This window comes from Cinclus cinclus, chromosome 4 (genome assembly GCF_963662255.1).
Source record: "Cinclus cinclus chromosome 4, bCinCin1.1, whole genome shotgun sequence".
NCBI lineage: Eukaryota > Metazoa > Chordata > Aves > Passeriformes > Cinclidae > Cinclus > Cinclus cinclus.
Window position 1 is genome coordinate 71,304,295 of NC_085049.1, and position 15,231 is coordinate 71,319,525.

At 39.4% G+C, this 15,231-nt stretch overlaps 1 protein-coding gene across 4 annotated transcripts in view; it reads left to right on the forward strand.

The window, feature by feature from the left end:
- Positions 1–15,231, forward strand: part of TBXAS1 (thromboxane A synthase 1) — a 246,495-nt gene that overhangs the window by 140,763 nt on the left and 90,501 nt on the right. For all 4 annotated transcript variants that reach the window (XM_062492480.1, XM_062492481.1, XM_062492484.1 and 1 more), the window contains exons 6-8: positions 5,996–6,084; positions 8,552–8,700; positions 10,635–10,765. In XM_062492480.1, the coding sequence (XP_062348464.1) occupies positions 5,996–6,084; positions 8,552–8,700; positions 10,635–10,765 (369 nt within the window). The remainder of the gene's footprint in view (positions 1–5,995; positions 6,085–8,551; positions 8,701–10,634; positions 10,766–15,231) is intronic.

A 15,231-nucleotide genomic window follows, 5' to 3' on the forward strand; every position in this document is an offset into this window, starting at 1 on the left:
CTTGGCTGAGGAGCACAGTGAGGGCAAGAGTGGAGCCTCAGGGATCCTGCTCTGGGGCTGGGCACGCACAGCTTTGTCAGGGTCTGGGAGGAGAAGTCATGGCGCTCCCTTTGCACGGCTTGTTAGTGGACCTGGACTGCAGGAATAATGGTAGAAGATAAAATGGAGAGCTGGCCAGTGCCTGGTAGCAGTCTTGCATGCAAAGATTGAGATCTTTATTTTTAGCCTGATAATCAGCTTTGCCCACGCTGCCTCTTCCGAGCGCTGTGGGAAGGCGTGTGACTGTGCATGGGCTTAGGGTGACCTGGAAATTGTCACTTTCTCCTCCCATTCAACAGCAAGTGGGAAAAAGAGGAGTGGGGCAGGTCTCTCTGAAAGGTTCAGATTTGATTTTCTCTCCCATGCCTTGACCAAAAGCCCATCCATCCCTACACAGCCAGACACTTGCAGTAAGCCCATGTGAGATTAAGAACCGCTGTTGAATGGATGTGCTCCTCAGCCTTGCATTTCATTTTCTACCCAAATACGTTAGCAATCCTGGGATTTGGAGCTAATGCAACTTAAATCCTTGCCCATGTGCTTTTCCTGCTGTTGCTTAATTTAGAAACCATACCAACACTTCTCTAAGGAAATCAATGCTCGTTAATTATGATCTCACTTTTTAACTCTCCCATATTTGGTATTCTCTCAGAACCTCTACAGCAGCATGGAAACAAAAATACCATGTTCTAGTTTTGGCCATACTACAGAGCATCCAGCATTATCTGCAAGACATCCTGTTTATAATAAACCCTTCCTCTCTACTTTGAATTTCAAAAACAAATTTGGTACTAATTTTTTGCATAAGAACCTAGATGTGCTATTTTATACATATTTATAAATACTGCTGGGACATTCCTTATTTCTTCTTCCAAGATATCAAGTCATTTGACAAAATCCCACACCAAAGTTTTCCACTCTCTTCACTCCGGATGACTGTCTTAACTTTGTTCCTCTAGTCAGACTCCACAGTGACACTGGAGAGGCTGCAGACCTCAATGAATGTCTTGGAAGAGTGGTTCCGTTTGAGTGCTGCAGCCCCTAGTACCACTCCAAACACAGACTTGTCTGTCTGGATGCTCAGAGAATTGGGAGCTATTAGCCTATGACAGAGCAAAAATGTTAACAACTCCTTGTGTCCCCCATAGCAGTCACTTCAGATGAAAGACACACCAAGGGACAGAGAGTTCAGCATAGGTTCCTGATATCTCTGTTTCAGAAACTCAAGAAAGGACAGTTTCAGGGCTAGCAAAGGTGAGAAGTGAGAAGCCACTTTGGCCTGGCTGCTGGAGTACTAGACTCAAGACAGAGCTAATGTGTGTCACTAAGGTTTAACCTGCAGTGCTCCACAGAGGCACCTGGGGCTCTGGGCAGAGGTGAGCTTTGCCCTTGTCACTTTAAATAAGCAGTGTAATGTCACTGAGAAGTTCACTGAGCTTGAGGAATTTCTGTAGTATGGCAAATATCTCCAACAGCCACCCAGCAAATTATGAAAAGAGTATTCCAGAAATTTGAATTTTTCAAAGTTACAGGAAATGAACTGAAACTAGAGGTTATAGAGTTGTTGGGTAGAAAGTGTGTGTCGGAGAGAGTTGTTTTTGTAACATTTTTCAAGAGTTTCTGACATCTTCTCCAGCTTTCTCTTTTCTCAGTTTGTCTTTAAAAGCTGTGCACTGTTTCACTGTGGCTTTTATGGATTTCTGTACCTTGAGTGTTCTCCCTTTTTAATTTTATTTCTGACAAGCTTGTAGAGATTACTGAAGGAGTCCACTCCAGCTGAAGGAAGGCTTGGCTCTGAATAACAGTGAACACAAATATGGTAGTGGTGGTGAATATAGCATAAAACAACAGACTTGTAAGCTTGATCCTGCAGTAGGACTGGGGAGCATCCCATGTGAGAGGCCACTGGAGTTGGTAGCAGATCTAAGACTAAGGTCTTTCCAGCAAGACCCCTGAATGAATCTCATAGTGCTATTTCTCTGGGAGCACTAAGAATGAGAAATAAGAGACAGGAGGCAGGAAACCCAAGAAATGTCACTTCCAGCTCTGCCACTGACTGCCTGTGGGTGATCTGACAGAAGCTACTTAAATTCTCTGCACACAAAACAGCCTTTTGTCTGTTAAGTGGGAACAATACCAATCACTGAAAGTTGATCCAAAATATAATTCATGAGGAATTGGTGAATTATAATACCTAGAGGCCCTAAGTAACAGAAACATTTCCCAGTGTTTCTGTCATGCTCTCCTCAGCTGTTATGTATTGAAACAAGCTGACGTGTTAGTGATCTTGCTGTACCAATCTTGATTCCCTATTTAGTATTTCTTATTTTGTTCCTGTTCTTTTTTTTCTGTGGTGCCTATGATGATCCTGCAGTTCTGGACCCCTTGTCAGACTTGATAAATAGCTTTACTCTCTTTTACAGCCAACACCAGCAGAAAGCCTATTGATTTTTATTTATTCTGATGGTGCTGCAGTAGTCTTGTCATCTCCTATCAGTATGCCAGGGATCCTTTCCTCTATTAACAAACCATTTAAACAAAACAGAACACAAAAATTAAAGAAGAGAGCACAGCTTAGTGTAGCATTATCCTAAATAAGCTATGGAGTTTGTGTTGAGGCATTTCTTTCAAACAAAGGGAGACATAAAGCAGAACTTGTAATAGTGTGGCAGAGCAGTGTAGAAAAATCCTCTAATGTCACTCTCAGGCATGTAGATCTTTCATGTCCCGCTAGGACATAAGATCTGACAGTCCAGCCATAAAGGTTTCCTTGATTTGTGGTTAATCTGTGCATGTTGGTCAAAGGCATTTTGGGAGCGTCTCTGGAAATTGTTGTTGTTGCTAGACAAAGCAAGTATGCTCACCTAAGGTAAAGCAAATCACTAATGTAAAAACTGATATTTGAAATGTGCATAAACTTGAGCCACAAGCCAATATATTGTCGAGTTGCTCCTTTCGGTGAGTTGTGCCCAGGTATAGCAAGCTTCCACTCTCAGGTGATGGAAACAAATCCTCTCACAAAACATCTTTCTGACACTCTGCTCTTTTCCTGGTTTTATTCAGGGACTTGGAATCTGGAAGAGAAGTAATTCTTGTGTTGGGCTTCTTCTTCTCCTTCCTTTATATTTCATAACTTCCATGGGACAAGAGGTGCAACACAACTTCTGCTTGCTATCCGTGAGCAGTAAAGTCTCCAGTGTGTCTGCCTACAGTGAATATGATCCAGCCTTATAGTTTTCAGTTTGGATGCTAATAATAAGGGGAATAATATTACTGATGAATACCGAGGGCCACATCTAACTAGAGGAATGTTACTCTGATGCCTTTGAATGGTGCAAAGCTCCACATGCACTGTGAATACGCAGAATCAGAAGCTAACTTTTGTTACGTGCCAAATAGCACTTTGGCAAGATTTATACAGCAAAGCCCCTGGCGTCATGAAAACCCTAACCCCAAATGCTCTTCTTTGGCACAAAGAAAGAAATTTGGACTCTGGGCTACTCTTGCTATTAGATAACTGTCAGATCAAATATTTACAGGGACCATATTGTTTAGATTTTTCTTCATCCTGTTACTCTCAGCCAATCTGAACACAAAGCAGCTGGGGTTTATTTACCCACGAAGAACTGAATCTCAGGCAGGTTATGCAGGTTTTATGTTCTGACTGGCAAATCAGAATGTATGGGAAGTCACTGGTACCCAAGGCAGTGTAGATCAACATGTCTGTTTCTGTGCCAGTTTCTATGCTTGGTGTAGTTCACCTCCCCTGACACTACTTCAGTTTTCTTGACAACTGGACAAAGATTTTGAGGTGTTATAAGACTTGAGAATGTTTCAGTCCGTGGTCTTTGTAGTTTGCAATCTTGGACTAACTTACATCCCTCAGGGGAATAAAAACCTAAACCCAACCCAGGATTCCAGAGTAGATATCCCCTGTAGCTTTCATATACAGATAATTGTCTTATTGACATGACTCTGTTATTATCATGCTAACAGTAAATCAAATCCATGTGCTCCTGTCCCTATTTTCCTGGTTAGATTTACTAATAAAAATACCTTATGGCTAGGAATGAATTGTAGCAGTAATTCTAAAGGCTGGCTGAATGTGCAAAGTGCAGAGGTGCTGTGGGATGCCCTGGCCAGACGTATGTGCCCCTGACGTCTCTGCCAGCTGTTGAAAAGTGATAGCAACCAGCTGGCTGGTTACAGATCTGATGGTGTGATGAAGAATAAAAGAGAAAATAAGGCAATAAAAGGAAAATCTGAAATTATCACCATCTGTTTCAGAAACATCATACCTGTTAAAAAACGGATTTTCATTTTGTTCTCCTTGGCTGGTTCAGTTCACTGGGGGGGCATGGACCCAGAAGTATTTCACCTTGGTTCGTTCAGTCCATTGAACAGATATGTATAAATTTGGTTGAACCATTTGAGAAGAAGCTTGCTTCAGGGGACCTTCTTTAGAAAGCCAAAAGGGAAAGAAGGCTGCCACATACTGCAATGTGCACCTCCCAAAAGTGTAACAGCTGCTTTAACCAAACGCTAATCTGGAACCAGAGTTGTCTTGTGAGACTATGGCAAAGCCTAAATTGACCTGTCTTTGAAATGCAATTTCTCTCATATAGGCACGGGACCTTGAGAGCAGCTAGACACATTCTTGAGTCAGACTTGTGCCTTTGGAAAACATATTGGATGTTCCCACGTTGGCCTTTTGACTGCGTATAGTCTTGCCCATGTGTTAGGATGGCAGTGTGCCTGTGCACCAAGTGTTATGCCAGTTTCACAGAGGTAGAAGTGCCAAGCAAAATGGACTTGGCTGGGCAGGCTGCATAGCTCTCAGAGTGTGCTGCGAGGCTGCAGTAAGTCTTTTTTGGTGACAAGAATGTCAGAGGAGTAGGATAAGTCTGTTCTCATGTTTGTTGACATCCATATGCTGAAGGAGGTAGTTCAGGAGGGAAAGGCAAGTTTCTGTGTGTACACTGCTGATACTTGGCATAGTTGTTGAGGTAAGACTCTGGTATTAAGCTGTAGGCTGCTCTTGGTAGTCTGCATGGGAAAGAGTTACAGGATACAATTCCTTTTGGTTCATGGTTGGATTGCTGCTATGCCCTTCCTCTGTCCCCACACTTGGTGTAATCAGTGTCTGACTGGTGTCTGATTCCTTATATGTAGGAAGCTAAAGAGACAGAAAGCGAGACTTTAATGAGGCCCTGATGTTTGCCTGTGCTATGGTTTCAATGAAGCCCTAAAGAAGAGAATATTGCACTGTTGGCTACAGCCAAGCTGTGGCTAAGTCTACCTGACCAGCACATGTCAGTGACTGGAAAGAACCCTTAGATTAATTAATTTTCACAAATGTCCATTTAATGGCATCACCACCTCAGAATAGCCTTTCCTCATGTACCAATAGCAGTTTGCCCTCAGCAGCTTGTAGTGGTATCCAGGGTCATTTTCCAGTGTACATGTTAAATCCCTCAAACTGAGAGACAGCAGGATAGAAATGATACCAATGCCTTTGCAGGACTTTGGAAAACATTATTTCTTCTGCCCTGGAGCATGTGTAACCTAAATGTGATTTAGTCCACATAGAGATCATGATGAACCACTGTTTGGAATAGGGAATGATTAAACAGAGGCGGGTGTTTTTGTCTGATAGCTCTCTGTATATGTAGCCACACTGGGGCAAGAACCATTGGTCAGGTAGGTGACACAGTCTCTTGTATTTAGGCCCAGAGATGGAGCAGGGCATCCTTGTAATGTGTAGGTTTATTTTGAGCAGAAAGTGCCAATATTTCTTACCTGTGCATAAGTGCCTAACAACACCTGCAGAGGAACTTGAGAGTTCCATCCCTTTTATTGGATAAAAATAATTTAAAGTAATTGGTTTTATTTGTTTGGTTTTTTTTTTCCTTAACATTTTAATGTTTTTCTCACAATTCAGTATGTTCCTTTCTAGATGACACCACTGATAAACCAGGCCTGTGACATCCTGCTGTGTAACTTGAAAGTCTACGCAGATTCTGGCAAAGCTTTTGATATCCAGAGGTATGTTCAACATGCCAAAAAATTAGTATCAGATTATAAAAAAAAGAGAGAAAAAAGTAAATAGCAGCAGTTATTCTAAATTTGCAGTTACTGTATAAAAGATTTCTTTCCTCTCTCACTTTAAAAAGTGGCGATCATGGTTTAATAGAGGGTGTGTCTGATAAAAGCCTTTTCTTCCTGGGGACAGCCATTGCATACTTGAAAAGTAATTTTGGTGAAGCATCTAATGTATTTCTGGCAGTTATTTAATGAAGTTTTAACAGCTGGAAGCACAAAGGAAGGCTGCATCAGTCCCTGTCCAGTCTGTTCTCTACAGGCTGCCAATAATGTACAAACATAAGAATTGATCTGGTATCAAATATATATAGTCCATCACTCTTTTGCCTTTTTTTATGAGGTTTTCTGGGCACTTAATCATTCTTACCACATTCTTCATAACCCCCTCTCATGGCATGCTAGCTTTTTGTGAAACAGCAGGATCAGTTCTCAAGATGAAACTGCAAGCTTGATTTATAAGATGACATTTTAATATTTTCCATATTGTACTTTCTCTCATTTGTTATGCAGTTAATATGCTATTATCTTTTCTGTTGCTCTTTCAGCAGAGGTCGTCACTGAAATGTTCACAACACTGTCTGGTCCCGTCTCTGAGTAGATGCATTTCCTCTAAGATCCTGGGTAGTGGTTCAAATGCACTCATTCTAACAGGCACTATTTTTGCTTCATTTTGCTTACACTTCATTTTCTGGATTGGTCAATGCCCTTTGAAGTTCTTCATAATTTTCCCCAAACTGCAACAGGACTAATAATATTGTTTCATCAGAATAAATGGATATTTAGCCATAACTTACTCACCTTTTTTCAAGTCTATGTGCGCACATGCAAGGGTGTGTGTGTGCGCATGCGGAAATCTCTTTATTAAACAGCTGAAGAGATGCTATGAAACCTCAAGATGCATTATAGTAGCCTAGTGCTGTGATGAAAGTTGACCTTTTCAGTCCTTCCAGTCTTTTCCATTTTTCCATTTGTCCTTTGTCTTTTACTGGTCTTTTAGCTATTGATCCATTATAGGGTTTCACCTCTCAAGAGACACTTTGGAAAAGACCCTTTGAAAGTATAAATGAATGATGGTGACCATCTTGGAACATGATCTTCCAGTTGTTTTACCATACTACCATTTCAGCAGGTTTGACGTATTTATAAATGTGATTGTCATTCCAGTGCAGTTTTACAGAATTGCCTTGGGAGCTGGATTTTGGATGAAAAGACCCTATCTGTAACCTTCTGTGACCTTAGTTGTCTTTAGCCATTTGTGTTTTGCCAACAACTCAAAATTTTTATGTTAGGGTTTTTTTGTTTTTTTCAGTACCTTGGAGACATAGAAGATGGAGTCTTTCTGAAATTATTGTTTTATAGCAGTGGCCCCTCTTTTAAATTTTAACTTCTAATGAGCCTTTTGTGTGTGTGGTATGTGTGTGTGTAAGTGTTGAAGACCAAAAGAAGTTACTTAGTTTTGCAGTATTGTTGTTTTCTTTTAAAGCTTCTCTGGTGTGATCAGAATGACAGCTCACAATGATCATAGTTTAGAAATACTGATTCACATAATGTATGTGGGATATAATGGACCTGACTCCTGTTCTTTTCTTCATACATGCTTACTCAGATTAAAACACCAGAGATTGATATTATCCTTTTGTAAGGATCATGGAAGTACAGACATTGCTTACTTCAACACAGGTCAGAAGAATCAATTCCAAGGATATTTTGCATTCTCAGCCCACTTATCTCAAAACTTAATAGAGCTTCTAAAGCCCACTAGGAAAAAAAAGATTATAAGACAACTGGATGGATGGACAGGTATGCAGGGAGCCATTTATAAGTTCTGAAGTTTCTAGATCATGTCCACAGATCATTTGGAGCTCTCAAAGCACAGCTCCTCTGCAGAGATACAGATTTCACATGGTGTCAGTGTCTCTTGGTTTTGCCCACAGGCTTACATTACAAAGGAGGTATGAAGAAGAAGGAGGAAATCCTTAAGGACCTTGATTTTACTTAAGAAACTCTTGTCTCTGAGAGTTTAGACTGGACTGGGAGTAGGTGTGGTTTTTGCAGTTAAAATTGAGAAAGGAATGATCTCATTTATTAGCATACCTACTAAGAAAATGCTTATGCGTCTCTGATGTGTTACATTTGATTTCTAGGTCATAACAAATTAAATAACTTTTAATAAAATTTTAGTGGAATTACTGAGCTGTATGAAAATACATTCACTTTGTAAGTGTGGAGAAAGTGATTATTATCAAGTATCAGAATTTGTCAGAATGATGGAAATACCTCTACTGGAAAAACTCTAAAAGCAAAAGGAAACTTGGTGGCAACAGTTAATGCTATGTGATTTTGTAGAAGCAAGATGTTAATAGATCTGTGATTTTTAGATAACAATTTATCATTCTTCAATTAAATGCAGGTGTTACAACTGTTTTACCTTGGATGTTGTTGGTAGCGTAGCTTTTGGTACTGAGGTGGATTCTCAGAAGAATCCTGATGACCCCTTTGTTAAGAACTGCAGAACATTCTTTGAAATGTCTTTGTTCAAGCCTCTTCTCATTCTAATCCGTGAGTATAGTCTACATTTGCCTACTTTCTTTTGGTAATTTCATAAAGGTCATTCTCAAATTGCAAAATGTGGTGAAGTATTAGGCTGACATTATTTCAGAGAGATTCAGAATGAAACCTACAGACCATTTCTACCCTTGAGATTGCTACCAAATGTTCTACAGGTCTTGTCATCATTAATGAAACTTACTCCAGAAACTGAGAGTCCAGGAACACAATGCTCCTGGTTCATCTGACAGGAAAGTTCCTGGGTCCTGCAGTTTCTACAATACTTGTTTCAATACACTTCTCACTAAAACAGAGTAATTGCCCTTTGGGACCTAAGTGTAAAGTTTTTGTGCACTTGGTTTGCTTAGTAGAGGTTGAAATCCTATCCATTAACAACGCACTAAGGAAAGGAGGTAGAAGAGTATAAACAGATTATGTAAGTACTCACAGTTCTTTTTTGAACACTGTCTGCAGTCTGGTTGATGGCTCTGAAAGATAGAGATCACAAGTGTCATGATAAGAATGTATTTATTTTAGATTAATAAATAGTCAATGCAAGACTGGGGTATAAAGCCATGTAGTTCTAGGGTATGAAATCTAAGGCTTCTTGGTGTTGATGATCTTGATAATTCAAGGGGATTAAGAATCACAGCTGAGGAAGCCACAGCATAATCAAGGCTTCTGAGGTTTTATCTTGTTATCTAGACCTGCACGCAGTAGTATCAGGTGGCACAGTGCAAAGTTTCCTGTGCCCATCTGATCCTGCTGGCATTACAGATTGCACATGTACTCCTAGTGCATCAACTGCTTCCTTCTGCAGTTGTGTATCCAAATTGCCCTGGGGTTAATGTTTAACCTGGTTCCAAAATGTGATTTGTAACCAATTTCTTAAGGGACAGAAATGTGCCCCTATACATCTTAGGGTATGTCCTTCATTAAAGAACATTTCTGTAGTCTTTGGAATTTGACTCCTTGGTTCATCTCTTTCTGCTCAGTCATTATTGTGGTGAGAATTTCCACAATGTAGTTGCCCTGTTGGCAGGACTGGGTTTTTCCAACAATTGATTTGCTAGTCTTAAGTTATTCATAAGTTAATGAGGGGTTTATTAGGATGTAAGACTTCACTCAGGTTTCTAGGTTGTGACTATAAAGTATGGACTGCAAACCATCCTTGTGGTAACATCCCCTTCCTGAGTCTGTGGCCAGTTTAGAGAAAAAAAATAAATAGAATCATGCTGTGTTGGAAGATACCTTAAGAAGTCATCTAGTCCATTCCCCTGCAATAATCAGGGATGTCTTTAGCCAGGTCAGTTTGCTCAGAGCCTCATCTATCCTGACCTTAAATGTTCCTGGGGATGGGGCATCCACCACCTCCTGGGCAACCTGTGCCCTTGTTTTACAAGCTTCATTGTAAAGATCTTCTTCTTTATATCTAATCTGAATTGGCCCTCTTTTAGTTTAAACCCCATAGTCTTTGTCCTATTGCAAGAGAACCTGCTAAAGAGCCCCATCTGTCATATAGGTCCCTAATACTGGAGAGCTGCAAACAGGAATTAAAACTACCCCATTTCATATGTAGGTGCTACAAGCTGCTAGACCAGCCCAAGATCCCCCACCTTCTCTATGTAATTGTCTGAGGAGGCAGGGGAAATAATGCTCCCCTTTGTTGTGGTGTCTTTGTGACACCAAAAATCTGAACCAAAATCCTGAGGCACTGTGGAAACAAGCTTGGAAGGCATCTGTCTGGAAAGAGAGTCCTGGCCAGCAGGACATCTCTAAAAGGGAATCCTCTTTTCCTTCCACCCCCACAAAGAGAGGAAAAATCAGTTTTCATAAAAGGAACACATCCCACTTGATAAATTTTATAATATTAAGGAAGAGTGAGGGGGACTATTATATACCCTCACAGTCTGTTTCAATGTTTTCTTCTTTAAAATCTCTTGCAGTTTCTTTCCCATGCATAATGATCCCATTGCTACGCATTTTTCCCAACAAGAAACAAAAGGAACTGAATGGATTTTTTATCCAAACCATAAAAAATGCCATTGTCTACAGACACCAGCAAGATGCAGCTGAGGTAAGACTATTTCTGTGATAAATGTATGGATAACCAAATGTTTGAAGGAAAAACTGGAGGTGGCATAAACCTCTGTTTGAAAAACAAATTCAATCCTTTTGCACATTCAAAGTGTTCTAGTGAAGACTTTTAATGTTTAGCTTTATGAACCATCAGGCAGAATTGTTAACACATTCCAATATTGCTCCCCTTATTATTTCTCTTCAAGTAAGCATGCAGAAAACTTATATCCGAGGTGACTTCTCAGCCTACTTTCTAGACCCAGAGGGAAGGATTCAGGAATTTTTTCTCATCCTAAAGTCATGTGTCATGTCTACACTACTTTTCCTCAAGGACCAGAGAGGAAGAAGCTGAGTGCTTCAGCCCAGTCTCTCCGTGAGAGCTGGGGCAGGTTTCAGAGTCCTGTGCCAGTTCCTGCTGCTTTGGAGCATGGGGAGAACCCGAATGTGTGGTTAGAGCAGCCACTTGATGCTGAGATTGCTAAACAGAAAGGTAGCAAATGCCACCTGAAGTGTGCAGACAAATGGCTAGTCATTGTTAACAAATCATTTGTTACCTCTATTTTTGGACATAAGGCACTCTGAGGAGGTATTTTGTGTTTGTTTTTAATCACTCTTTTTTTATGAACTGTGTGAAGGCACTTGCATTTTTATGAAAGTCTCTCTATTTTTGGTCTATGAAACATTTGGAACGTAGGTCTGTGCTTTGGTTCTATGACACAAAAGTTCTTCTTTTGTCCAAAAAAACAAGCATGAAAGGAAATTAAATCCGAAGATTTTTTAAAATTTATTTTTCCTTTCTTTTCCTGTCTTTCCGTTGAGTTTTATTTAATTTAATTCCTTGACTTGTCATTTCATTTTGTTCCTTTCGTGAAATGAAATCTCAAGATTTCATTTGATTTCATTTTGTTACATTTCATTATTTCATTTTTTAATTTCAATTTTTAAATTTCATTTCATTCTTTGATTTGGCATGTCATTTCCTTTCATGAAAGGAAATGAAAACTCCATATTTCATCTAATTCTATTTTGGCATGCTTCCTTTAATTTCCTTTAATTTCTTTTCATTTAACTTAATTAATTCAACTTCATTTCAGTTACTTCCATTACATTTCATTTAATTTCATTCCTTGACTTTTCATTTCATTTTCATTCATGACATGAAATCCTAAGATTTAACTTAATTTCTTTGTTTCATTTAATTTATTTTCATTTTTATTTTTTTAAAAAACAATTTCCCTTTATTCCATGATTTTAATTTAATTTTATTGTATTGTTCGATTTTCATTTAATAAATTATATGAAATCTCAGGATTTCATTTAATTTCATTTCTTTAGGTTTCCTTTTATTGCTTTTCATACTTTTTAATTTACCTTTTTTATTTCACTTCATTTCTTTTTATTGCATTAAGTTTCATTTCTTTTCATGATGGAATGTGGCTGTGTAGTGAGAAACAAAGAAAATTGGTGAGAATTCCATTTTTGATGTAATTGAGACAAATTTTTGCCTATCAATTGGCATGAAGCACACAACATCTACATGAAGGAAGCTGTTAATATTGGAGTGTAATAGATGCTTCTTAGTGCTCTGAGATGAAGAATAATGCTGATGGAGTAAAAGCACAGTGAGAATGGATCCTCCCAACTTATTCTCACAGCTTCACCCCACAACTGCCACTTTTCAGGATAAAATGGATTTTGGTTTACCCTACATTACTTCCAGGACACATTTAAAAATAAAATTTGATATTCAAAGATATTGCTGCTCTTTGACTTTTTCTGCAGCGATGTCTCACTTCTACATTTGTTGCAGTTGGTCACTACGTGCTGCTTGTTGTTCCTTCAGCCCACCTTCATCAGTCTTTGTTTTTCTTTTCATCCAAAAGATGGTAAGCACCACTGACTGGCCACAAACAACTTGTGATTCATAAAAATGGCTCCTGGCCCAAGCTGAGTGCTGCAGGAATATTTTCTGGCAGTGATGTGTATAAACTGCTTGCAAGCACCTCATTTCTACTGCATAGGTCAAGTGTGAACTTTCAATGGCATACAGATGTGGCTGTAGGTATGGACAGTTTTAAATTAAAGATTCATGCCAAAGGGGTCTGCATGGAAAGTCTATTCTGTGTATGAATTATGGAAGGATAAAAAGGCACAATGAAACAACCTAATGTGGATTAAAAGTGGTTGTAAAATGGTGCTAACAGTTATTAATGAAATGCAGTGCATTTCTGTGGGTGTAGCACTGAGGGGATTGATCATGGGCTAAGCCCTTCACTGTGCTAGAGCTGGCCACTCCCTTAAACAAGGGAAAACACAGAAAAAAAAGGTGAGATTGTAGTGCCAAATGAGGAGGCAGAAATCTGCATAATGCAGCCTCCTTGCAGGTTCCATTGGGTGATGGAGCAGGTTCTGTTGGAAGGGATAGTGGGGGGTGCTGTAAGAGGTGACACATGGCAGTGGCTGCCCAACACCAGGACAGTCAGGGGGAAAGTGCAAGGTCCGTGTTTGCCTTATCTCTGTATGCACAGCTCCATGACTGCCTGCAGATCTGTCTGCTCCTGGACTTTCGCTTGGTTTGCAAAATTGGCATACGGGAGCTATTTCAAATGCTAGGGCACAGAGGGATCTGTGGGGCAGGACTGGGATCTGTGGGTCAGATCTATGGGGCAGGTCCCCATAGATCCCAAATGTGCCTCATAGATCCCTCTGTGGCCCATAGATCTCCTGCCCCATAGACCCCCATTCCTGCCCCATAGATCTAGGAGTCAGACACTTAGGGACAGATTTCTAAGGGCAAATGAAGTCCCATTTGCAGGTCAGGATCATTATTGTTCAAAAGTGACTAGAAAGTTTGGAGCTTTCTCTTTTTTTCTGTTTTTCCTTCCTGTCTTGTCACATGCTTTTAGAATTTTGAATGTTTTAGGTTGGTGGCACATGAGTCTTGTTACAAATATAGGCAGCTAATATTTGCCAGAGACATAAAGACTGTGTGCGAAACAGAACAAAACACGGCTTTTTTTTCAATTTAATGCAGAAATTAAATCTGTAGAGATTAGGTGTCCCAGATAGCCCTGCATGTGAAGGAGAATTATGTCCTCTGTCCTAGGTCTCAAATGATGAAATGTACCCACTGAAACCAGTTGGAGTTTTGACACTGAATTTTAATAAGGCCAAGATATTACTAGCAGCCACTGGGTTTTTTTGTGCTAATTATGAGAGCTATAAGCGAAGTCTTATCATCTCCCTGAGGTGCATTAGGCCAGTGGGTATTCCTTAGTTTGCCTCCTTCCTAGATGTTACATTGTGTGCATCTTTTACACCTTATTGATTTTATCATCATTAAAAATGCTTTGGGGTTCTTTTCTTGAGGGGAGGGGGTAGGGAGGTATAAAAAAAGCCTTTGGAACAAACTGTAAAACAATGAAAAGCTCCACAACAGTGATTCAACTGAAGCTTGTCTTCCTCTCATCTACAGCTAATGTGAACAAAGAACGAAGAAAGGCCAAAAAACAATGTGACAAGCAAAGTCAGCCTGTTATCATCCCTGTTCTATCAGTAAATGAAACAATGCTTCTGAATGCCTAAAGATAATCCCTTGGGTAGATAGTAATTTTACAGCCAGGTTTAGATCTAATAACACGCTTGCAGCATATATGAGATCTGTGATGTCACTTTCTCTCATCCTGTTGGTTAGTGGTGCAGATGTCAGTTTAATTATATATTATCTTTCTGTGGTCACTCGAATATTTTTAGTCCTGGATATTCCACTCATTTGGCTTATGTACAAAAACATTTAATGCTTGTACTTTAGAAATTTTAATACATTACATTTATTCATGGAGTCAAATTATTGTAAAGGCTTTTCCCACTATTTACAGAAGAGTAAATTTACCCTGCTCAGAAGAAACAGCACAAATTTAATGCACCGCTTAACACCTACTTTAAAGAATCCAGCAAGATTTAAATGTTCAAATACCCTACCCTGTTTATCTGCCCAGGTTTAAATTTTTCCCTGAGGCAAAATATTTCCAAACACAGGGCAGATAGACTATTTGTTTAGTTCAATAAATGCTACTTTGATAGATTTTCCTTTAATAATCTGATATGCAAATTGTTTTTGTGTTAGAGCTATTTTTATATCCTGTTATAGCTCGGTTCTTAACATACTGGTTTCTTTTAAATTGTGATGTCTAGATGAAGGACTCTTTCATAGTGCTCAAAACTGAGACTCCTTTCTAAAACTGTGGGTTGAAACTAAGCCCCCTGTCAGCAGATGAAAGTCCAGAGTTTAATTTGTAATCCATAGTAATAACAACAACAACACTGTAATGTATCAATTTAAGGCTATTGCAAAACATTATTTTTGGAAAATCACAAGAGACCTGTGGGAAAATCCACTGTTGAAAATACACATCCTTTAACAAGAATTGGAGATTTCATAGAGGCTTCAGCACATTCTTCTGA